Source organism: Heterocephalus glaber, unplaced genomic scaffold (assembly GCF_053883595.1).
Source record: "Heterocephalus glaber isolate CG9 unplaced genomic scaffold, H.glaber_assembly_v1.0 deba00000122, whole genome shotgun sequence".
NCBI classification, from domain to species: domain Eukaryota; kingdom Metazoa; phylum Chordata; class Mammalia; order Rodentia; family Bathyergidae; genus Heterocephalus; species Heterocephalus glaber.
In genome coordinates this window covers 76011321-76035881 of record NW_028258138.1, presented here as the reverse complement: position 1 = coordinate 76035881, position 24561 = coordinate 76011321, and the positions used below count along the sequence as shown (strand labels likewise).

The following is a 24561-nucleotide window of genomic DNA, read 5'->3' as shown; positions in this document are numbered from 1 at the left end:
TCCGATGCTCAGCTCGGGTCCCGGCCGGTAATAAACTCCTGTCTGGATTTAATATTGGTCTCTGGTTGGTTCTTTCTCGCTGGGTCTAACAGTGAACACTGACAAATACAAGGAGTGAGCACTGCAGGAGGGAAATGGTGTTGCAACTTGAAATTGCTGTTTAGGCAGAGAGATCAGTTTCTGTCCTTGAAACAGTGGGGCCTGACTGTACAAAGATTACTGGGCTAGGCTGAATATTACCCATCAGGTTACCATCACAGATGCAGAGTTAGAAAATCGAACGAGAGATGTCTGTAGAAGCTTACTACCAGATCTCCAGGGCTGCAGTGTTTAGAGTTTATTTATTTATTTATACCGGGGATCAAACTCCGGACCCTGTGCTTTCGAGGCAGGTGGCGGAACCACTGAGCTAAATCCCAGGCCCTAGGGTTTAAACACTTACAATGGGACTCGAGCCCAAACGTTTCACTTCCTTCAAAACCTTGCAGGTATTAAGTTTTTCTGCATGTGTTACTCAACTTGTTGAAAGTCAATAACTTATGGCGCTCTGTTCTTTCCAGAGAAAACGGAACCATTAATGGTAGGCATGGCAGAGGCCAAGGGAGAAGCTCAGGCCTCAGCTTTCTGGAGTGTTGCATTTTCCTTTTGTAGGTGATAACCAACCTGAACGCTTCCCACACTCAGATCTTGTGTTCACCTTCCCCTTTCCTGTCTTATTCTCTCCACCATTTCTCCCAGGTTCCTAGGTCTCTTGGCTTAGCAGCTGACCAGTGCCCTGCAGAACCACCTCCCGCTGAGACGCCAGTTCCACTTCGGCTCTGGTCTGCGCCGCAGGGCGGAGGGGCGGGGCGACACGGGTGAGGGGCGAGGCGGCCGCGGAGGGGCGGGGCGGGCGCAGGCGCACTGGGCTCGCCGCGCCAAGCTGCAGCTATGGAGCAGGCCTCTTCCGACCTCGAGGGGCAGTTGCAGCCTGCCCCCCTGGAGCCGCTGGGCTACGCCGACGGCGAACTGGAGGCTGCAGTCGGTGAGAAAGCCGAGGGGGCCCAGGAAGAAAGCTCCGGGTTGGACACGGTGAGGAGAAGGGGCGCCAAAGGGGAAGGGTCTGCGCCGGGGCCTAACGCTCTCTGCTGAACGGGCAGAGGCTGGTGGGCTTGGGCCGAGAGGCCAGGTCCACAGGTGTGGGGTGCCTGTGGAGGGGGCCTCTGGGCAAAGGGGCCCTATATGCGGGGCGCTGGCGTTGCGGGAATGGACGCAGGGACGCGTGGTGCTGGCCTGGGGGTCGGGTCCTTACGGCGAGGCTGGAGGAGGGGCGGCTTCCGGGGTCCCGTCTCCTGGGGGTCTGGACCAGAAGACCGCTGAGGTTTCAGGCAGTCTGATGAGCTTTGCTCGGGGTGGGCAGTGATGTGGGAGAAGGAAAGAATAGAGACTGAGGTGAAAAGCAAATCTGGGGCTGTAAGTGGGGTTGGCCTAGTGGGGCTTCACCCTCAACTTCCTGAAGGGAAATTGAAGAAAGTGTCAGTTTTAAGAAAAGGTACAAATGAAGAAGCATTTAAAAAACTCCTTACTGGGTTCTGATTTCTTCATCTCGGGTAAGTGCCGTATTTCTCAGTGGAGACTTGTCTATATCCCCTGTGCTTGCTTTGGAAGCCTCTTTGGTAATTAGTGATGTTCACTTGCTTGAGGAAAAGGAGGGGGATGTGTCATATATATCCGTAAGTGCTTTCATTCCAAAGTGGCTTCACATGTAATGCAAAATGTGTAGATCAGGTTAAATGGAAGCATTTCAGAAACTCAGTCACTTTCAATGTGCATGGCTCATCCAGTCATTTTGCTGCTTTCTTTTCTAGGACAGAGGTTAGTGCTAATATTAAACTGCTGGTTCTTATGGTGAATAAAGAAAAGCTGAAGTTGTTTGCTGAACATAACTAGAACGACTCTAAGTTTAAAGACCAGCTAAGGAAAGACTTAAACACAGCAGTTGAAGGTTTGCCTGTTTAGGAAAAGGCCAAGATATAGACGTTAGCTCAAAGACCTTTTGGGGGTGTGCTTTTAATATATATATATTTGGTACCGGGGATTGAACTCAGGACCTTGGGCTTTCGAGGCGGGCGACAGAACCACTGAGCTAAATCCCCAGCCTTTTTTTTTTTTTTAAGTTAAAAGTTTTATTTATTGGGTGCAGTTTTATATTCACAGGAAAATTGAGAGGAAGATGCAGAGATTTCCTGTATACTCTCTCCTATCACACGTGTGCAGCCTCTTGCAGTATCAGTATCCCACTTGTGGGGTATAGATGACGGTTGATGAGCCTACATTGACATGATCATCACCCAAAGTCCATAGTGTATATCAGGGTTCACTATTGGTGCTGAGCATTTTGTGGGCTTGGAAAATTATGTAATAACATGTAATCCACCATTATAGTATCATATGTGCTATTTTCAGATCTAGAAATACTGTGCTCTGCCTGTTTATCTTCTTTTCCCTCAACCCCTTAAAACCATTGATCTTTTTTCAATTTCTTGTAATTTCACTTTTTCCATGATGTCATGTAGTTATAATACTCATACAGTATGCTGCCAGTTGAGACTGGCTTCTTCACTTAGTAACATAATTTTAAGGTTCCTCCATGTCTTTTCATAGCTTAATAGCCCATTTCTTTTTGGACTGAGCAATATTCCATTGTCTGAATGTGCCACAGTTTATTCACCTAGTGAAGGAAATCTTGGTCGCTTCCATGGATAGTACTGCTATAAACATACATGTAGAGCTTATTGTGGGGACATAAGTTTCCAGCTTCTGTGAGGAGTGCAATTGCTAGATCCTATAGTAGGAGTGTGTCTGCACCTGCTCATCCTTGCCTCATTGGGAATTTTACCCATGGCCTCATACATGCTAGGCAAGTGCTCTATCACTGAGCTACACTATCATCTCTTACTTTTTTTTTTTTGAGATGGGATCTCTTTAAGTTGCCCAGATTGGCCACAGATTCACCATCCTCTTGCTTCAGCTTTCCGAGAAGCTGGGATTACAGGCATGTATTACTAGGCCCAGCAGAATATAAACATATATGTGTGTATATGTATACATATATGTATGTATAATTTAAAAAAATTTTTTTCATATCCAAAGATTTATTTACTTGACAAACGTACAAAGTGATATCATGAATGAGGAGAGAACCTTGGTTAATGAAGTCTAAAGCTTATAGACTTTAAAAGCTGTCAAATACTACAAGCATCACAAAATGAAGAAATAAAATCACAGTGTTTTGATTAATAAACTAAAAACTTCTCAAGGAAATTTCTTTTTTTCTATTATGTTATTTTGCTCTTTATATATATGAGAAACCATGTAATATTTAAGCTTGTGTGTCTGGTTTATTTCACTTAATTTTATGGTCTTAAAGCACACTGTTTTCCTACAAATGATTCAAGTTTGTCCTTCTTTATGGCAGAGTAGTACTCTGTTGTATATAAATACCACATGTCATCTGTTCATGGGCATATAGGCTGCTTCAGATATTTAGCTATTGTGAATTGTTCTGCTTTGAACACCAATGTACATGTGTCACTGTAATATGATGTCTTTAACTCTTTCAGGAAGATACCTAGAAGGAGAATAGCCCAGTCAAGTGGAATTTCTAGTTTTAGTTTTTTGAGGAATCTCCATACTGATTTCCGTAGTGGTTATACTAGTTTACATTCCCACCAGCAAGGGGGAAGGGTTCTTCTTCCCCCTCTGCAGACTTGCCAGCATTTGGTATTATTTGATTTCTTGATAAAATCATTCTTACTGGAGTAAGATGGAATCTCACTGTTGTTTTAATTTGCATTTCTCTAATAGTGATGTTGAACATTTTTTCATGTATTGGCCATTGGTACTTCTGAGACATGTCTATTCATTTTAATTGCCCATATTTTGATTGGGTTTTTTTTGGGGGGGGGTCCTAATTTTTTTGAGTTCTTTATAATATATTCTAGATGTTAGTCTTCTATTCGATTAATAGCTAGCAGGTTTTTTTACATTCTGTAGGTTGTCTCTTCACTCTGTTGGTGGTTTCCTTTGCTGTGCAGAGCTTTTTAATTTGATATTATCCCATTTGTTGATTCTTGGTATTATTTTTTGTGCCATTTGGGTTCTGTTCAGAAAGTCCTTACTTACATCTATGTCTTCAAGAGTTTTATATATTTTATCTTTCAGCAGATTAAGTATTTCTGTTTTAAAATTTAGATCTTTGTTCCATTTTTATTTTAGTTTAGTACATGGTGAGAGACATGGGCCTAAATTTAATCTTCTGCATGTGGATAGCCAGTTTTCTCAGCACCATTTGTTAAACAGGCTATCCTCCGGGCATAAGTCTTTGACCTCCTTGTCAAAGATTGGGTAGCTGAATGCACCTGGAATTATTTCTACATCCTCTACTCAGTTCCACTGATCCACATTTCTGGTGTGTGTGTTTGTGTGTGTGTGTTTGTACGTACCAGTACCATGCTGTTTTTATCACTAGCTTTGTAGTATAATTGAAGTCTAAGATTGTGATGCTTCCCACTTTGCTCCTGTTGCTCAGGATTCCTTTTGCTATTCTGGGTCTCTTCTGGTTCCAAATGAACTTTAGGATCGTTTTCTCTAGTTTTATGAGGAATGCTATTGGTATTTTGATTGGAATTGAATTAAATCTGTATAGTAGTTCTGGCATTATGGCCATTTTTACTGTATTGGTTTTGTCTATCCAAGAACAAGGGAGAACCAATGCAATGCAATCAAGTGGCCATACTTCCAAAAGCAGTGAATCACTTATAATGGTAAATACATCCAAATTACAGGAGACTTCTCAACACAAACCTTAAAGGCAGGAGAACTTGGAGTGAAGTGTTTCAAGCCCTAAAAGATAACAACTTCCAACCCATTCTTACATATCCTGCAAAAACTTTCCTTCAAAATTGGTGGAAAATTAAGGTATTTCCATGACAAAGCATACCTCAAGAAATTCATGATCTACAAAGCAGCACTCCAAAAAATTCTCAAGGATATCCTAGAAAGAGACAATGAAACCAGCAATGCCAGTAAGAAAGAAAGAAAGAAAGAGAGAGAATAATTATTAATACAAAATCAAAATACTGTACTGATTACCTCTATGGTGAAGTAAAGGCACTGTGATCCAAGAGGACATGTGGGGCCTTCTAAAGAATTAGAATTATGAATCCCTTGTTTGCATTACTAATCTACTTCACAAAAAAAGTTATTTAAAAAGAGAATAGAAAAGTCATTGGTGAGAGCCTGCACAAAAAAAGTGAATCACGTAGGAGCCAAATTTAAGCGTTACAGAATATACACACTTCTCTCATGTTTAACAGGAGATCCTGCCCACTCCAGAAATATTTCTAGAAATTAGGAGAAGCTAAAAAGGAAAAATTAAAACTCAACAAACAAAACAAAACACCCAGTTAAAAAGGGGGACACGGATTTGTTCTGGGTTACACACACACACAAGACCTTAACAGAGACCTCACCAATAAGATACACAGATGTCAGATAAGGGGCCAGGGGTGTAGCAGATAAGCGTATGTGCAGACTCATCATTTATAGGGAAATGCAAATTAAATAAGGAGATAACCAGTATACACATATGAGAATGTCTCAAACCCAGAAAATTAACAGTGCTAAATGTTGGCAAGATTGTAGAACACAGCTCTCATTCGTTGTTGGCATGAAGATAAACACAGTCATTCTGGAAGACATTTAACAGTTTCTTACCAAAAATACACTTTTCTGGAATCCAAAACTGAAAAATAACAGCTTAAGGAAGGAAAAAAGAAGTAGGTTGCTGAGAATTAGAAGGGAATGGACAAGAAAATTAGAAGCTACAGAGAACTTTAAGAGGTGGACTATAGCATAGAGAAGGAAACCAAAATCTGGACCCTCTTACTGGCTCCCAGCTTGTGCAGAGGGCAGTCTGATTCTGCATGCAACGTGAGTAGTAGGGGCTTCATGGAGAAATAGCAGCTGAGGCAGTTGTTGTGAATCTACAGGGACAGCACGGGATTTTATCCTGAGTGGACTCACTCCACAAGGCAGGCAACTGCTGGACAGGGATCCCAGCACTGTTGCCTACCATATTGCTAGAGAGTGGTTGATTGGGTGCCATTCTGGGAAAGGGTAATTATTTGAATCTGGGATTCAGAACATCTAGGGGATGGCTTCATTTCAGGGTCCCTGGTGTTACCCTCCCACAATGACTGAGTGAGAGACAGCTATGGGGAACAGCTACAGACTGGGAGCACTGGAAGGAGACCCTTGAGGGGTTTGAACTGAGGCAGAAAGGACATGAGCCCCTGTTCCTCACTGTTGAAGGCCAGGCCCAGCCTGAGTTGTGGTGGGTTGGATTGTCTGTTTACAGACATTAGGATAATGAAAATTTTAATATTTTAAAAAGTTACTGCTGCCATGAACTTCTCCTACATGTCTTTTTTTGCAAAATGTCCAAGAGTATATTATAAATACAGGAGTGAAATTGCAGGATTGTAAGGTAGTGACATGTTCAACCTGTAGTGCCAAATTGTTTCCAGAGAGATACAATTTATACTCCTAGGAGCAGTGTCTGCTACTCTGTATCCTTATTAATACTTAACATTTTCAGACTTTAAAGTATTTGCCCCTTTCTCGCTCCTTTTGTTTTGGCATGGGTCTATCCAACTCAGGATCTTTAGAATGTAATATGAAATCTCAATATAGAATATGAAATCCTTTCATATTAATTTAAAAGTGATTATAGGGTTGGAGATGTACCTTGGTGATAGAGCATGTGTTTAGCATGTGTGAGACCCTGGGTTTGATCCCCCCCCCACAAAAACAAACAAAAGTGATTATAAGCCAGTGTATATCTGAATCAAAACATTCTGTTGCATCGCATAAATATATACAAATGTGTCAATTTAAAAAACAATTTTAAATGAAATATTTTTAAATGCTTAAAATTTCTCTTATCATTAAAAAACCTGTGTATATTTAATTCAAGTTACTTAATGCCAGGGATACCATCATACAGAAGAAATTATACTTATATACAATTACTTGATGTTTTTAGAAAACATTTGTAAATACGTGGTTACAAGAGACCATCTATTAGCGACCAAAAGTTAAGGGGTTTCCTAAAATAGCTGCCTAATTTAGTGATTCATGTAGGGATACAAACCATTTGGACAGTTACTTCACAATCACTAGGAGTTTAAATTTGCATTTATTCAGTACAGTCCTCCTTCTGCCCCTACCCCTAACCCCCTCCTTTCAAGTCATCTAAATCCTTCCCCTCTTTCTGTCATTTATTCCCTTCAGTCCTCCAGTTGGGAATTATTGCAATAGCCTCATTGCTAGGAATGTGATCTGGGAAGAAAGGTAAGGTAGATTTGTTGGTTGTGTGTATTGTGCACAGTGAGGCTCTTTTCAGTTAATTTTCAAAATTACCTCCAAAATGTAGCTAATGATAAGGAGCCAGAAGCTCAGAGAGTAGTTTGACCAGGGTCACAAGCTTCTTAGCATGACTGGGATTTGAGCAAGTCTACCTGGCGTTAAAATCAATGCTTTTTCCATTAAGTCTTTCTGTTTCATTGAGGGGAAGGAAGTTAGTTTAAAATAGTCTTGTAAATTGTTCAGAATTTTTTAGTGTAGTTGTACTTAGTTGTACTTTTGAGGAGGAGAAGGAGGTATAGAAGATGTGTTATTTTATTCATTTTTCACCACAGAAATAACAAGAGTATTCAGAAATGCTAAAAAGTTGGCCTCATCAATCTTATTTTTGACTCTGCAAATTTTAGGGAAGGATTTTGGGCAGTTACCAAACCTTAAAGGATAGTGGAAACTGGCCCTGCCTTCTGGTTTTAAACCTCACTAATCAGGAGTCTTTGAATTCTGCTGTAGATTCTTTTTCTTAGTTTTGTTCTTCTGTAAGTCTTCAGTCCTTTTCTTTTCCAGTGTTTGATTAGAATCCCTGTCATTTCATTTTTTACACTTTTCCTATGAGGAATACTGCATTTATTTTTTAAAAACTATAGTAAATTTTATTTAAAATAATTTGGTAAAGAGAAAAAATGAGAGTGAAATCTAGTTTCTAAGACAGTAATAATTAGTCCTGGCATAAGGAAGAAGAAAGAGCAAGGGGGTGCAGGAAAGCTTCTGTTTTAAGTGGAAAGATTCCACTGAGTCTGCAGTTAAGGTGCTGAGGTAGGACCTTTGTATTTACCAGAGAAGGAATTTATAAATAGAGTTCTTTTAAGGAGCAGGCCTTGGCCTGGGGGTGCTGAAGACCAAAGAGTGCTTGAGCAACTGGTACTTAAAAATTCCAGTGCACAATGAGCACCTTCTCTCGTTAGTAGCAGAGAACTGAGTGGAATAAACCAGAACTGTAAGGTTAGATGTATTCTGTAGGTGAGAATAGTGGAAAAATGGAAGAAAAAGATTTATGGGGATAGTGCTAGTTTGGGTCTTGAGTCTTCCTCAAAAGCTATGTGGTACAGACTTCATCTCCAACCTTTGGCATTGTTGGGAGGTGGAACCCAGTAGAAGGAAGTTAGGTCATTGAGGAAGGGCCCTTTGTGGGGATATTTGTGGGGCCCTCAGTGCTTCTTTCTCTCTCTTTGCTCTGCCACATCTGCCCAGCCATGATGTGCTGCCTTGCCCAGGCCCAGAAGCCACAGGGCCAACTGACCATAGCCTGAACCCCCCCGAACTATGACCCCAAAAAAGCGTTTTTTGAAAAGTTGGTTATCTCAACTATTTTATTACAGTAACAGAAAGCAAACACAATTACAGAATGTGCCAGTTGAGCACCGTATGACTAAATCATACTCAAGAATTTTTTTACCCTTTTGTACCTGAATAGCTGTCAGACTTTTTTGAAGGTGACTCAGTGTAGAATACATTTTTATGTCATAACCAACATAAGTACATACTTATAGATATGAGTGTTGTTTTAAGAAGCAATATTTAACCACTATTTCAGGGAATGCCCTCTGATATTTTTCTCTCATTTTTTTTCATTAAAAAGATTCTGATCACACCCACCAAGTTAATTTCATGAATGAATGTGTTATTCCTCAGTTTGGAAGACAACTTTCTGAAGAGCTGTGCTGTTCCTTTAAAAGTATTTTTGTTGGGAAAAAATAACAGATCCATTTTTCTTACTTATTCCTATGGACTAATATTTCTGTTGTCCCACAATTCATTGGTTGAAACCTAATCTCAAGATGATGATGTTGGTAGTCAGGCCTTTGGGAGGTGGTTAAGTCATGAAGGTAGAACTCTCATGAGTGGCATCTGTGCCTTTATAAAAGAGCCCCTGTAGAGCCCCTCTCTTTACTCTGCCATAAGACAGTGAAATGGGGATGTCAGTGACGGGAAGCAGGTCCTCACTAGATACCACATCTCCTAGACTCAGGACTGTGACCACCATCCTTCTGCTGTTTATAAGCTAGCCAGTTTGCAGTAGTTGGTAGTAGCAGTTTCAATGAAGATATTCATCTACAGCTTCATTATTAGGCCTATTAAACACATCATTTTTTAGAACCAGGGCTGTGGTTTGGATAAGTACTCCCAAAAGCCCGTGTGTTAAAGGCTTGATCCAAGAGTGGCACTATTGGGAGGCAGTGGAAACTTTAACAGACTGGTCCTAGTGGAAGGGTTTAGGAGATTGAGGCTGTGTCCTCTAAGGGGACTGTGCGCCCCCAGACCCCTCCTCATTCTCTTCACTTCCTTACCATGAAGTAAGTGGACTTGCTTTACCACACACTCTATGATACATTTCGTTGTCAGAGGGCCCAAAGCAATGGGGTCAATCGGTCATGGTCCAGAAGCCCCAAACCTGTAAGCTAAAGTAAACCTTTTCTCTTTATAAGTTGATTATCTCGGGGGTTTGTTATAATGATGGAAAGCTAACACAACTGGCTATCTATGATCAGTGTAGACATAGACCCAAAGGAAAGTAAATTCAACCGATTGTTCCAGGTTTGTTTTCTTTTTCTCTCTTTTATTTTTTGTTTGTTTGTTTTGTTTTCTGGTGCTAGGGACTGAACCCAGTGCCTTGTGCATGCTAGGCAAGTGCTCTACCACTGATCTACACTCCAACTTCGATAGATTGTTCTTCACCCTTAGCTCTGTAACTTGTTTCAGTAACATAAAAGTATCACTCCTAGAAAAGAGATAGTGTGAAGTACACCAATATATGTTGGTGATTTATATTTAATTTTTTTCTAAGTTTTGTTCATTAACTATATATAAATTTCATCATCAGAAAAACAAACCTACAAATATTGGGTAATAGGTAATATGGAGCTCTTGCTACCTGACAGGTACCGTAAAGATGCTAATCTATGTATGAAGGCTTTATTGTAATCATCTAATCACTTCTCAAGGACCACACTTTTTAATACCTTGAAGATTAGAGTTTTAACACAGTTGTTTTAGGGGACACAACATGCAGTCCATTACCATACTGCTGTTTCTATTTTACAGATCAGGAAACAGAACCAGAGACTTTAAGAACTTGCTTAGAGTTACACAGCCAATCTGTGGCAGAGATGTGAATAAAATTCTGGCAGGATGGGTACTAATCTGTGAGAGAATTGATCTGAGGTTCTGTTAATTACTTTTTTTTTTTTCCCTGATTTCCATTTGGCTGGTGGGCTTGATGTTATACTAGTTTCTTTTGATTTCAGATTGCCTTATTGTATTTGTCTGTCTTTATAATTTCATTCCTTGTGTATTGATCAGCTTTACATCTCTGGGACACAATGCCCACTGCCTACACTTAGAGGAGTTTAATGGCTCATGGTTTCTGGGGTTTCTGTCCATTGTCAGCTGGCTCCAAGGCAGGAGCTTCAAGGCAGAAGAGCTTGGTGGAGCAAAGCCCTTCACTTCGTGGCAGCTGGAAAATAGAAGGGGAACAGCACCAGAGAGAAAGTAGCTAAGGACCAGATATAGATCTCAAGGTCATGCCACCATGACCCACCTAGACATACCCAGAGGTGTGCTTTACTAATAATCCCTTAGAGAGCTCCCGAGCCAATCAAGTTGACAATTACGCATAAGTATCTCAGCTTTTTTTGTTTGTTTGTTTTTTGTTTTTGTCTGTGTGTGTGTGTGTTGGGGGGTTTGGGTACCTGGAATCGAACTCAGGACCTTGCGCTTTTGAGGCAGGTGGCAGAACCACTGAGCTAAATCCTTGGCCCCAGCTTTGTTTTGTTTTGTTTTGGTACCAGGGATCGAACTCAGGACCTTGTGTTTGTGAGGCAGGCAGTGGAACCACTGAGCTAAATCCCCGGCCGTATCTCATCTTGTGTTATATTTTCAGTCTTCCTCTTGTTTACCATAAAAGGTTTAAGACCACCCCATTCATTATCTTAACTGAGTCTATTTTTAGTTGATGTTACTCTGTCATATTTTATACTTACCTGGGGGGTTTCTGATTTGGGATTTTCCTTAATGGACCATAATTTCTTTGGTTTTATCCTCTGAAATGATTTGGAAATGTGTATTGTTTTTCTTGCCTGAAACAAATTGAGACAAAAAGTTACTTATGAGCATTTAAAAAATTTTTACAAATAATCGCAAATTTATAAATAAGAGCAGTAGGCAGCCTTTTCCCCTGAACTATCTGAGATTGACTTGCCAACATGGTACTGCCTTATGTCATCCCAAGACCTTAGTGTATATTTCAGGGACAAATAAGGACATTTTCCATGTTGGCACAACAGTGCCATCAAAATCAGGAAAATAAATTTTGGTGGTTTATTTTTTGTACTGGGGATCAAACTCAGTACCTTGCACTTTTGAGGCAGGCACAGTGCTACTGAGCTAAATCCCTGGCCCAGGAAAATAAATTGATAATTGAATACTATTTAATCCTCATACTTTGTTTGTTTTACCAGTGTTAGCAATAATGAACTTTGGAGCAAAACCCTCTAGTACTCTCTCTTACTCTCCCTTTCCCCTTCCCTAATAGTCCCCCTTCTACTTGCATGTCATCTTTTTCTCCTAGATTCCACATTTAGGAGAAAATATGATAACTCTCATGCTGATGTCCATTTCCATCTGTTTTCCTGCAAATGACATGATTTTGTTTTCTTTCTGGCTGAATAATACTCCATTATGCATGTATACTCTATTTTCTTTATCCATTCATTTGTTGACAGACACCTAGGCTGATTCCATAATTTGGCTGTTGTGAAGAGTGCCACAATAAACATGGAGATGCTGTTTTTCTCATTTGTTTTTTTTACTTTGCGTACAATTTCTATTATTCCTAGTACTTTGAACACTTTAATCATTACTGTCAGCTAAGCTTCTCCAATGTACTCTTTTTTTGTTTGTATGTAATTAATTTTGTGGGGACATACTTTGAAATTATGAAAGTATCATGTTCCTCATCAAACTTCCTATGGTATTTGTTTATTTAGCTATATATTTTTTGTATTTATGTCAGTATGGACTCTTGGATTTTATTTTTTTAACAGCATTATTAGGGAATATTTATATTGTTGAGGTATAATTTATGAACCAAAATTCACCCATCATACATGTATGATTTAATGATTTTTAGTAAATTTACAGAGTTGTGTAACTATCATCACAATCTAGTTTTGAAATATTTTTGTCTTCCCCACAAGTTCCCTCCTTCTTGGTGTTTAATCATCCTACTTCCCACCCTCAGTCATAGAAATGGAGTCATTCAATCTGTTGTCATTTGAATCTGGCTTCTTATCCTTAGTGTAATGTTTTGAGGTTTACTCACGTTGTGGTGTGCATTAGTAGTTCCTTTTCATTGTGGGATAATATTTGATTGTGTGGATATCTTACATTTTGTTTTTTCGCCATTTGATGGACATTGGGGTTGTTTTCAGTTTTTAGCTATTATAAATTTTGTGAGGATGTATGTTTTCATTTCTCTTGGGTAAGTTCATAGGTGTGTACTTGCTGTTCATATGGTAAGGTTGTATTTAAGAAACTGTCACTATTTTCCAAGTGGCTGTATCCTCTAACAATCTTGCTAGCAGTTGTGGGAAGTGCCTCAGTTCTGCTCACCTTTGACAGCACTTGGTGTCATCTGTCTGAGTATAGCTGTTCTGTTGGTTGTGACTTGGTTTTATGTGCATTTCTGTAATGACCCGTGGTGATGACAAGCATCTTTTCTTGTGCTAACTGCCATTTATGTGTCTTCTTTGGAGATATCTACTCAGATATTTTGCTCGTTATAGTGTTCCACTGTGTAGCCCAGGCTAGGATTGACTTTGTGATCCTCCTGCCTCAGCCTCCCAAGTATCTAGGATTATAAGCATGCACCACTGTGCTTGGCTGCTTGTGTGGTTCACTGGATGGTTTGTTTTATTATTGAGCTCTGTTTTTATATTCTGGTTACAAATATTTTTATCAGATATAAGATCTGCAGATACTGTTTTTCCCATTCCCAACGCATACTATTTTTTCTTAATGATATCTTTTGAAGTACAGAAGTTTTTGATTTTGATGAAGTTTCTATTTTTTTCTTTCACGGAATTTGCTTTTGGTTTTAGAACTCTGCTTATTTCAAGGTCACAAGGTTTTCTCCTTTATTTTCTAGAAATTTCAGTTTAGCTCTTGCATGTATGTTTATAAGCCATTTTGAGATTTTTTTGTGTGTGTGTGCATAGTAGAGGTGTCTAAATTGGGGGGAACCAAGTAGATACTCTGTCCTTTCCCTGCTGACCTACCTTGCTGCATTTTTTAAAATGAATTGTCCTTAAATGTCAGAGTTAATTTCTGGATTCTCACTGGTCACTAAGTTTAGAAATTGGGCAAAATAGGTCCTCCTTCAATTTTTTTTTCTTTCTGAATTTTTTCTTTTGGTACTGGGGATCAAACTCGGGTCTTTGCACTTGCAAGGCAGGCGGCAGAACCACTGAGCTAAATCCCCAGCCTTTTTCTGAATTGTTTTGACATTCTACTTCTTTACATGTCCAAATTCTTTTTAGGAACGATGTAAACAATTTCTATAAATTATCTTGCTCAAGCTGGACCTAATGGCTTATACCTTTAATTCCAGCACTTGGAAGGCTGAGGCAAGGAAGATCATAAGTTTGAGGCCAGACTGGACTATAAGCTACACAGCAAGACCCTGGCTGAACACAAAAGAAAAGAAAAATAAGAATTCTTTTTTCTTTGCATTGTTTCTATTCTGAGTTATCTCCATATATGTCAGTACGGGTGGATGGTTTTGGCCTGGTTTCTTTTAATTTTATTTTTTTCTTATAATTTTCACTGAAGTAATACATTTTGTTATAAGTGTGTGGTTTATATAACTGAATAAATTAAATACTACAAATAGACATTCTAACTCTTCGTCAGTAATTCTGAAAGTTGATAAACAGATTGCACATCCCTAATCCAGAAATCCAAAATCTGAGGCTCTTTTAAGTGCCAACATGGTGCCACAAATGAAAAATTTATACCTGACCTCATGTGACAATCACAGTGAAAACCAAGGTACACTAAACATATTGTATAAAATTACTGTTGGCTGTGTGTATAATACAGTGTACATTAAAATAAATGAATTTTGGGCCAGGGATTTAGCTCAGTGGTTCCACTGCCTGCCTCGCAAGCACAAGGACCTGAGTTCGATCCCTGGTACCAGGAAAAAAAAAAAAATGGATTTTGTGTTTAGACTTGGTTTCTATCCCCAGCATTATCTATCTATGCAAATATTCTAAAGTCTGAAAAAAAAAAAAAAAACCTAAATATTTAATTTCTGGTTCCAGGCATTTTGGGTAAGAGTTACTCACCCTCAATTCAAGTTGGCCTTCCTTTTGGTTTTAATTGTCAAGAGCACCACAGTGGACTGCAGTGCACTGGCAGGGTTGAAGATTCCTTTATTTAATTAGTAGTTTCTTACTGTACTTTTTGTCACTGTAAATCTGCTGCTGTAATTTGAATCTCAGATATTCCAGCTCTGTTGGGAGGTGGTGGACCATCCTGGTTGGAGTCTGGTTGGAGGAAGTTAGGTCACTGGGGGGTCGTGCTGTTGAGGCAATAATAGGTCCCTGGCCATTCCTTTTCCTCTGTCTTTTGGTTTCCAACAAGCAGGTGGTGAGCAGCCTCCTTTGCCACGTGCTCTTGCCTGATGTACTGTGCTGCCACAGGCCTGGAGCAACTGGGCTAGGCAACCTTGGACTGAAACTGTGAGCCGGGATAAACCTTTCCTCCATATAAGATGATTTTCTCAGGTATTTTGTCACTGCTAGAAAGCTAACACATTACTTTATGCTTACTTTTATTATCTTCACTGTTTACAACATTTGGAACACTTAAAACAGATTATATTCATTTTCACTTGTTGAATTGGAAATAGAATATTCTCTCAGCCTTTCCGATATGTCCTGTTCTTATGTGGTCTTGTGTAGTTATTTTGTCTTAAGTAGAGAGCAGTGATTTTGAGTTTCTGTTGTGGGAGCATTATTCCTTTGGATATGAGTATAGCATCATTCTTTCTTTGATATTTTTTAGTCTGATGAGAAGTACATTTTGAATACAACTAGAATTTTGTATCTTTCTTTAAAACCTATCTTTGGGGTCATCAGCTAGTCATCAAGCCATGGCCCTACATCTGTTGAGTGTGTTCTGTAATAAATACAGTATCAGTTGTATTAATCTTGCCACTGTTCTGTGTTAATATTGACAGGATAAACAGTTTATCATCTCCCAACCCTGCTAGTATTGCTGTGTGCCTGTATTCATTCTTTGGTTGGTTTTTTTTTTTTCCAGTATCAGGCATTGAACTTAGGACCTTGCACTTTCGAGGCAGGTGCGGCGCCACTGAGCTGAATCCCCAGCTCCTGTTTTTTTCGTTTTTGTTTTTTTGGTTTTTTAATTGAAGTACTAGGGATTGAACCTATTACATGTAAGCCCCACCAGCCCTCCCCCCCTTTCCCTCCCCCAGCCATCCACTGTGCTAACACACCACAAACCTACCCCACCTCCTGGGGTCACAGTATCAGTGGCCCTATTCTTACACTCCACCTGAGCCTGTCCCACTAACCCCCTACCCTACCCATAAAAGACCCAGCTCAATAAACTGGACTTGGACTCCTTTGGAGTTACTCCAAGAAGTCCTTCCTGGAACCCCTAAATTGAGGCTGGGTCATCACCGATTACATATCAGAACCCAGAGCCTCCCCACTGAGCTATATCCACAGCCCTTTTCAAAATTTTTTATTTTGAGACAGGGTCTTGCTGAGTTGCCCAGCTGGCTTTGAACTTAGATTCTTCCTCCTCAGCTTCCAGGAGTACTGGTGTTACAGTCGTGTGCCACCATATGTAGCTTATTCTTTAATTTTTATGATAGTTGATTTTATGCTTTTATTATTTTCTTTATTTCTTTTTCTTTTTTTTTTTTTTGGTCCCGGGAATGGGGATCAAACTCAGGACCTTGCTCTTGCAAAGCAGGCGCTGGAACCACTGAGCTAAATCCCCAGCCCTATTTTCTTTATTTCTTTATTTGAATTATAGGTTAAATGTATGACTCATGTGTTGTCTTTTTGGATGAGGAGAGAATTTGTTTTCTTAGTATAGTATGTGCCATCAGAATTCAGAGACTTTTCACTGAAGCAGATGGTGGTAAGTCAGAATGCTTGGCTGTGGACCAAAAGGTATAGTATATGGATATCTCAACTGCTAGCAGTTTTATAATCCTGGTATTGAGTGGTTTGTGTTTATGTAATGCCTTGAACTTTCTTTTTGTTAAATGATTTCCTCCTCTCTCTTAATTTCTCTTTTAATACATAAACATACAGCTCATACTCTAAAAATGCTTTATTTTATTTAGTGATTTTTGGAGGGGCTAATAATTTTATTCCACTGAATTGACTCTTAGTTATCTTTTTCTTTACCTTTTAGCATTTTTACCTTGTGCACTTTTTCTGTACTTTTTTTGTTGTTCTGGGAGTTGAACCCACTGAGCTACATCCCCAGCCCTTTTTTATTTTTGAGACAGGGTCTTGCCAAGTTGCCCAGGCTGGACTTAAACTTGCATTCCTCCTGCCTTAGCTTCCCAGGGTGCTGGGATTATGAGCACACACTGTCATGCCCAGGTTTTCCTATACATCTCTCTTTTTTTTAAGACAGGATCTTGGTGTGTAGTCCAGGTTGGCCTCGAGCTCATAGCGATCCTCTGCTCTAGCCTCACAAGTGCTGGGATTATAGGTGTGTGCTACAACACCCAGCTTTCCTGTACATTTTTGGAGAGCTTCCTAAGTGCATCATCTTTTCTATAATCTCTGATTCCATTTTTAAAAATATTTTTACATAGTTCTTTAAAACCTCATAGTGTGTAAGTTAATTTTCTGTGTATAACTATGGGTTTTATTGTGTCTGGTTTTTGTTTTTTTTTTTCTAAACTTGTGCTGTACTCACATTTCTACTTAATCTCTCCTTCATAAATTGCCCTGAATTATGGACATTTTTTTCCAGTACTGGATATTGAACCTAGGGTCTAGTGCATGGTAGGTAGGTACCATAGTGTTGAGCTTCATCCTTAGCCCCCATTTTACTTTATTTTTTGTTTTATGACAGCATCTTACTAAGTTGTCCAGGCTGACCTTGAACTTGCAGTCATCCTGGCTCAGTCTCCAGGTGTGCTCCTCCAGGCCCGGAAGTTTGCAGTGTTTTTAATTAAAATCCACCTCTGAATTTTAACCGTGATCAAGGGAGAAGGGCAGTAAAGCACAGCAGTTAGCAGTGGCTTCACTTCCTCCTTGTTAGACTTGGAGTTATTCTGAATGCATTCCCCCAACACATGGTCTCAGCAGTGTTCACTGTTCCTCTGGGTCCTTTGTCACAGACCTGGGGATGTCCTCTAGAGGAAAAAGGAGTCTGCTCCTGCTTTTGCTTGGAAACCTTGTTAATCATGCCCCACATTTAGGTAAACAAAGTGAATATAAATGACTCCTTTTTTAATTTTATTTTACTTTTGCTGTACTGGGGATTAAACCCATAACCTTCACACTGAGCAGCATCTCCAGTCCTTTTTAAATTTTTTTTTTTTATTTTTTTTTTTATTTTTATTTTGAAACACGATCTTGCTCAGTCTCTTAAGTTACCCAGTCTGGCCATCAACTGCCTCCCTGTGTACTGGGATTGTTGACATGAACCACCACACCCATCTGTTTTTGTTTTTGTTGTTGTTGTTGACCTACTTGCCGAAAATACTGCCTTTTACTTAAAATAGTTTAGTTTTGAGAGAGTGATTTGATTATAGTTAAATAAAAAATTAGCAATATTGAGAATCATTAATCTTAGTATAATGAAGAGTTTTTCCCTCCGTTTAAAAATTGTGTTAAAATATACATTGTCATCTAAACCATTTTTAAATGTATACCTTGGTTCTAGTAAGTACTATTTTCACATTGTTGTGCAGCCAACCTCCAGAACTCTGTTTAGCAAAATCAAAGCTCTGTATAGTAGTTACCCGTTTTCCCCTCCCCAGCCTCTGGCAACCACCACTCTGTGTTCTGTCGCTATGCTTTTTGACTATTCTAAGCACTTCATGTACATGGACTTCTATAATAGTTGTAAATTTTTGTCTAGTCTGTGTCAGTTAACGTACTTTCACGTTTCATCCATGTTGTGTGTGTCAGAATTTTGTAACTTTTAAAGGCTGAATCACAGTCCCTTGTTTGTGTACAGTACTGTGTATATGTGTGTATTTCCCTAAGACTTGAACCCAGGGCACTGTGCATGCTAAGCATTCATTCTCCCACTGAGCCACATCCCCAGAACCCCTGTTGTTGCTGGATACCACAGTGTCCGATGATTGTAGGCTCTTTCTGTCCTGCCCAAAGATGAGACAACTGAGGAACAGTTAAACACAACTTTTATTTAATGTAAAACAAGAAAAAGGAAAAGGTGATGAAAAGAGAAAAAAAGGAAGAAAAGAAATAATGAAGGAAAAGGAAAGAGCAAGGAGAGATACATCCTTTAATCAGGACGGCCCACTGCAGGAACAGGACAGCAGCACCGCAAGGTCTCAGCAGAGGTGGCAAAGTCCGTGGCCACTGTCTTGTATATCCTTCAGATCCAGTCTCTTGGACGTTGTTCTACCTGAGGATCCTGGCCGTAATTACAGATCACATCCGTTCTGGATCAGGTTACATAGGCACAGCCTGTTCTCAGCCCCAGTCCAGATCTTCGTAATTGACGGGTTATATCCTGTCTTCCAGCTAGCCTGGCATCGCCCTAATCCCTTATCTCACTATCACATTTTTAATCCATCTGTTAATGGACACCTGGGTGGCTTCCACATTTTGCCCATTGAGAATAATGCTGCTGTGAACACAGGTGACATATCTCATCAAAAAACTGCTTTTGCCAGGCACAGTGGCCCATGCCTGTAATTGCTGCTACTCTGTTGGTTTATTTTTTATAGGCCATACTTTCCTATTCTTCACACACCTTTTGAATTTTTTTGTTGAAAACTGGACATTTGAATCTAATAATGTGGTAACTCTGGAAATCAGATTCTCCTCCTTCCCAGAGTTTGTTAGTATTTGGGTTTTTTAAAAAAAATTTCTGGATGCTCTCTGAGCCAAAGATCAAGCTGGGTCTTTCCTTAGCTTGAGCCTTTCCCTGGATGTGTGTGGTCATTTTCTAACCTTCCTCATATATCCAGTTACTTTTGAATTTCTACGTTTTTGTATCTGGCTTGCAGGAGTGAGCAAATAGAAAAATGAAGGGATGTGTGTGCATTGGGAGGTGCTGGCCCTTCATATTCCACAGAAGTTCCAGGAAGAGAGGGAGCTTATATTTATGGGGGTGGGAGTGCAGCGGCCATTGTCACCTCCTCTTTGTGCCTCCCAGAATCCTTTACATATAATATGTCCTCAAGGGTTTTTTTTCCCCTGTATTACTTATTCTTGGTGACTTACATGAAATGTCTAAGTTTAGAAAAATAAATGTGCAATACCTGTTAGTATAACTCTGGAAAAGTTCCTATGCTATATGTTGATAAAGACAGGCTGTCATTTGCTGCTGTCACTTAGTAACCCCTAACAACTCAAGAAGTACAAGAAACTGTCTGAAATATGTACCGATAATGGGTTTTATGAAAATAACTGTGGGTTTTTTCAATACCGTCTTAAAGAGTTTTTTTGTTGTTGTCTCATTTGTTTTTATCCAGATGACAGAAAATAATTTTTGGTTGAAGAAGATAGAAATCAGTGTTTCTGAAGCAGAAAAGAGAACTGGAAGAAACGCAGTGAACATGCAAGAAACATACACTGCTTACCTCATTGAAACCAGGTAGGGAGTGAGAGTGAGGGTTAGGGCCAGATGGAAAGCTCTCTCTGCTTGGTCTGTAGATCATAGTTTAACAGACTGAGACTGAGCAAGGCTAAAGTTGCTGGTTTTTAATTCCTTGAGAGGTTTTCTACGTGTGCCTCTTCATAGGAAATTAACTCTTAAAAGAAGTCTGAGGAGAGGGGCATGGTGGTAGATACTGTGATCCTAGCTACTTGGGAGGCTGAGGCGAGAAGTTTACTTGCGTCTAGTAGTTTGAGGCCAATCTGGGCAACACGGAGAGCCAGTCTCAAAAAACAAAAACAAAAACAAAAACGAAGTAACTGTTGTGCTTAGCATGGCATAATGTAAACATTTCCTCACATTTGACTTTATTCCAAGACTGATTTAGCTTCTCTGTCTTTATGTACTAATATACAAGTGCACATTATAGTTGTGTGTGCATTTCTTGGAGGACAGCTAAGTTCTTGTCAAGCAAATAATTAGAAAATAAAAAGGTCTTGATAAAGTATAAATGATTAGTGCTGTCTAGTGTTGCTTATACAGCAGAAATCTTAAGTAATTAAAGTACTTTCAAATCTCCTTTGTATGATTTTAACCCTTTCTCCCAACTATAAATTGAACTTTTAGATAGACAAGACCTGTTATTGCCTGGCAGCTCATGATCACAATATATTGTGAATGCTAAAAATTTTTAAATGTATTACAGTAAAAGACACATTACCATTAATCCTCAGAATACTCCCCCTTGCTTCAGACACATTTATCCCACCATTCTTGTTACTTTCTGAAGCAGTTCTAGCAGCCTTCTTTCATGAGTGTTTTCATGTGGCATGATCAAAAGTGCAGTGAATGCTGCTACACAGAGCCATCCAGTGGAAAGGCAGGCTGGTAAAAACATTACAGTATGTTCTCATCCAACCATATTCAGAGGATCTGACCCCATGTGACTTATGACTCTTCCCCAAAGTGAAATTACAACAAAAAATAAACATTTTGAATTGATTTGGAACATTGAGGCAGCCACAGCAGCACAACTGAAAATCCTCAGGCACACAAAAAACCCTCACAAAAGAGGACTTCCCGAACTGCTTCAGAAAGTGGCAAGAGCAATGGAATAAGTATATATGAAGCAAGGGGGAGTATGTAAGGGATAATAGTGGCAATATATCTTTTATTGTAATAACATTTTTAAAAAAAATTTAAGCCAGGTGTGGTGGTGCACACCTATAATCCCAGCACTCGGGAGGTTGAGGCAGGAGGATTGCAGCTAGTTTGAGGCCAGACTGGGCTACATAGTGAGTTCAAGGCCAGCCTGAACTAAATAGCAAGACTGTCTCAAAAAGAAAAAGTAAATTAAAAATTTAAACATTTACCGTTTTTTTTAATCATACCTTGTAATTAAAGATTTTGGGCATGTGTTTGTTTTGTGGTGCTGAACTGTATCCCCAACCAATTTTTTATTTTGAAACACAGCATCTCACTAAGTTGCTAAGTTTCCTGGGCTAGCTTGAACTCTGCATCCTCCTGCCTCAGGCTCCCGGAGTGCTGGGATTATAGGCACATGCCACCACACCCAGTTTAGATATTTTTATGACCTGTCTTCCTTAGTTTTTCAGATGGGTTTTGGATTCATTTGGTTTCTTTACGACCTGGAGTGTGGTGTCCTTGTCTTACTGTGAATGTTATTCTTTCACTGTGGCAGAAATAAAGTGAAAAGTAGATTTTACTGAGCCAGGTGCAGTGTGCGCACCTGTAGCACTCCACAGAGGGAGGTGGGCAGATCCCTTGAGCCCACAAGTTCAAGCGCAGCCTTGGCAATGTAGTGAAACCCTGTCTCAAACAACACAAACAAAACCAAGCACAAAGCACACCTTTTTATTGAATAAAACCCTAACTACACCAGATTTTACCATCTTATTAAATCATACCATCTTATTGTTCATCATACAACAATTTCTCTTGAGTTCAGATAGGTTTATTTTAAACAAAGGAAACTAGGTATGAGTGTTTGGAACCAGTTGGATCTGAGCACTCTACCTACAGATCTGGAGCAAGTACTATCAGCTTCCTCATCCATAAAATGGGAATAGCAAGGCCCTGCTTCACAGGGTTGTAAGGAGCAAGTAGGAAAATACTGGAGAGGTCTTTACTCAGTATCTGGTTTGTACAAATTCAGTAAATAGAGGTGTACATTTTTTAAAATACTATAAATGTTCTTTGGTTCCTTTTCAGGTCAGTTGAACATGCCGATGGTCAGAGTGTCCTCACAGACTCACTGTGGAGGCGATACAGTGAGTTTGAGTTGTTGAGAAACTACCTTTTGGTTTGCTATCCACATATTGTTGTGCCACCTCTACCAGAAAAACGGGTAAGAAGTGAAATGGCAGTAGGTCAGAAGTATTTGGCATTGAGACCACTCATAATGCTTGTTTTGTTACCTAGGCAGAATTCGTTTGGCATAAACTCTCTGCTGACAACATGGATCCTGATTTTGTAGAAAGACGACGGATTGGTTTAGAAAACTTTCTCTTGAGAGTTGCTTCACATCCCACCCTTTGTAGAGACAAAATCTTCTATTTGTTTTTAACGCAGGTATTTTTCTTTTAATATGTAAAATATTCATTTGACTTGCATTCTTTTCTGTCTTTTTAACTGTAGCGTGCCTATTCTTAAGGATCTTTGTGGAGCTGCTTTTTATATACAATTTATTGTGTTTGGTTTGATTTGGATTTGAATTTCAAATTATTGGTTTACATTAGTCTTCTGGCTAACTGTGTGTGTGTGTGTGTGTGTGTCTGTGTGTCTGTGTGTCTGTGTTACTGGGGATTGAATCCAGAGCCTTCAGCCTAATCTATATCCCCAATGCAGTCTTTGTTTTTTATTTTGAGACAGAGTCTCACTAAATTGCCCGGGCTGGGTTTGAATTTGGGACTCTGATGCCTCAGCCTCGCAGAGTGCTAGGATGACAGGTGTGCGCCTCTGCATCTGGCTTTTGGCTAACATTTTTTTACTTAAAGATAATAAAGACAATATTTTTAATAGCACTTAAATTATGTCAGACTTAGTCTTCAATTTTTTGAAGCCCAAATTTCTAAAATTATAGGTCCACGTTTTGTTAATCATTTGGAATCTAGATTGTACATTTAAATTTTGAAGTGAAAAGAATTTTTTTAAATATCTCTCCCTCATCTCCCTTGAAGTCAGAACACAGTCATAGGTATTCAGTTAAATAATTTGAAATATTTCTGGTGGGTTGTTTTACTTTGCAGTAATGATTTCTAATATTAATTTTTAGGAAGGTAACTGGAAGGAGACTGTGAATGAAACTGGATTTCAGCTGAAGGTAAGAATATTTGTGTGAAGTAATTTGGCATGCTCAGTGCCGCGCACATTTGGCTACTTGGTATTTTTTGAATGAGTGAATGTTGGAAATCAGCTTTGCATATAATATCCTGGAAAGGTTTTCAAAGAAACACTGCAATTCACTTTTGATTTGTGTAATTATGGTTGGACTACAGTAAGCAGATTTATTCATTTAATTCTAAGAAAGAGCATTTTGAAGCATTAATTTAAATACAGGCAGTAGATTTTTCCCACAGTGAATGGATACTTTGACATCTACCCTTTTCTGCCCACTGTCCTGACCATTTCACTTGCTCCCTGCCTCCTCACACTCACAGTTGCTTACTCTGGCAGAAATGAAAGACACTGAAGACTCAGGCTTGGGTTTGCCTGCATTAGTAGATGAGTTTTTCATCACACTCCTCTCTGTTGGGACATGGTGGTCAGGGCTCATTTTGAAATAGCATCAGTTAGTTACTTAGTTCTTGTACAACTTTTCAAATTCCATCAATACAATTAGTGTGGGAGTGAGGTTGCTGTCTGGAAACTGAGCAGCATGGTGGTGGTTAGATGGCTGCCTTGTTCATTGTCCTCTCCAGATCTTTCCCAAAAGAAATTTAACATGGGTCATTGAAAACTTTTTGAATTTTCATCTCTGGCATAAACTAAATTGGCAGACAAATATAATATAAATTTATATAACACAAGCTGAGCATTCACAATTTGAAATTTAAAATACTCTGAAATCCTAAATGCTTTAAAACTCAAAACTTTTAAAAACTTTTTGAGCAGCATTGCTCAAAAAATTTGCATTTAGGTGTATTTTGGATTTTGATTTTCAGGTGAGGGATGCTCAGTAGGCAGAGCCTATGAAAATATTCCAAAATTCAAAAAAAACCT

General features: G+C 39.3%; 1 protein-coding gene across 1 annotated transcript in view; it reads left to right on the top strand.

Moving 5' to 3' along the window:
• The first annotated feature begins 884 nt into the window (after positions 1-884).
• Snx4 (sorting nexin 4) overlaps positions 885-24561 on the top strand; it is a 63354-nt gene continuing 39677 nt past the window's right edge. The window contains exons 1-5 of the mRNA XM_004835223.4: positions 885-1071; positions 20198-20319; positions 22552-22687; positions 22762-22911; positions 23615-23662. Of these exons, the coding sequence (XP_004835280.1) occupies positions 931-1071; positions 20198-20319; positions 22552-22687; positions 22762-22911; positions 23615-23662 (597 nt within the window). The 5' untranslated portion in view covers positions 885-930. The remainder of the gene's footprint in view (positions 1072-20197; positions 20320-22551; positions 22688-22761; positions 22912-23614; positions 23663-24561) is intronic.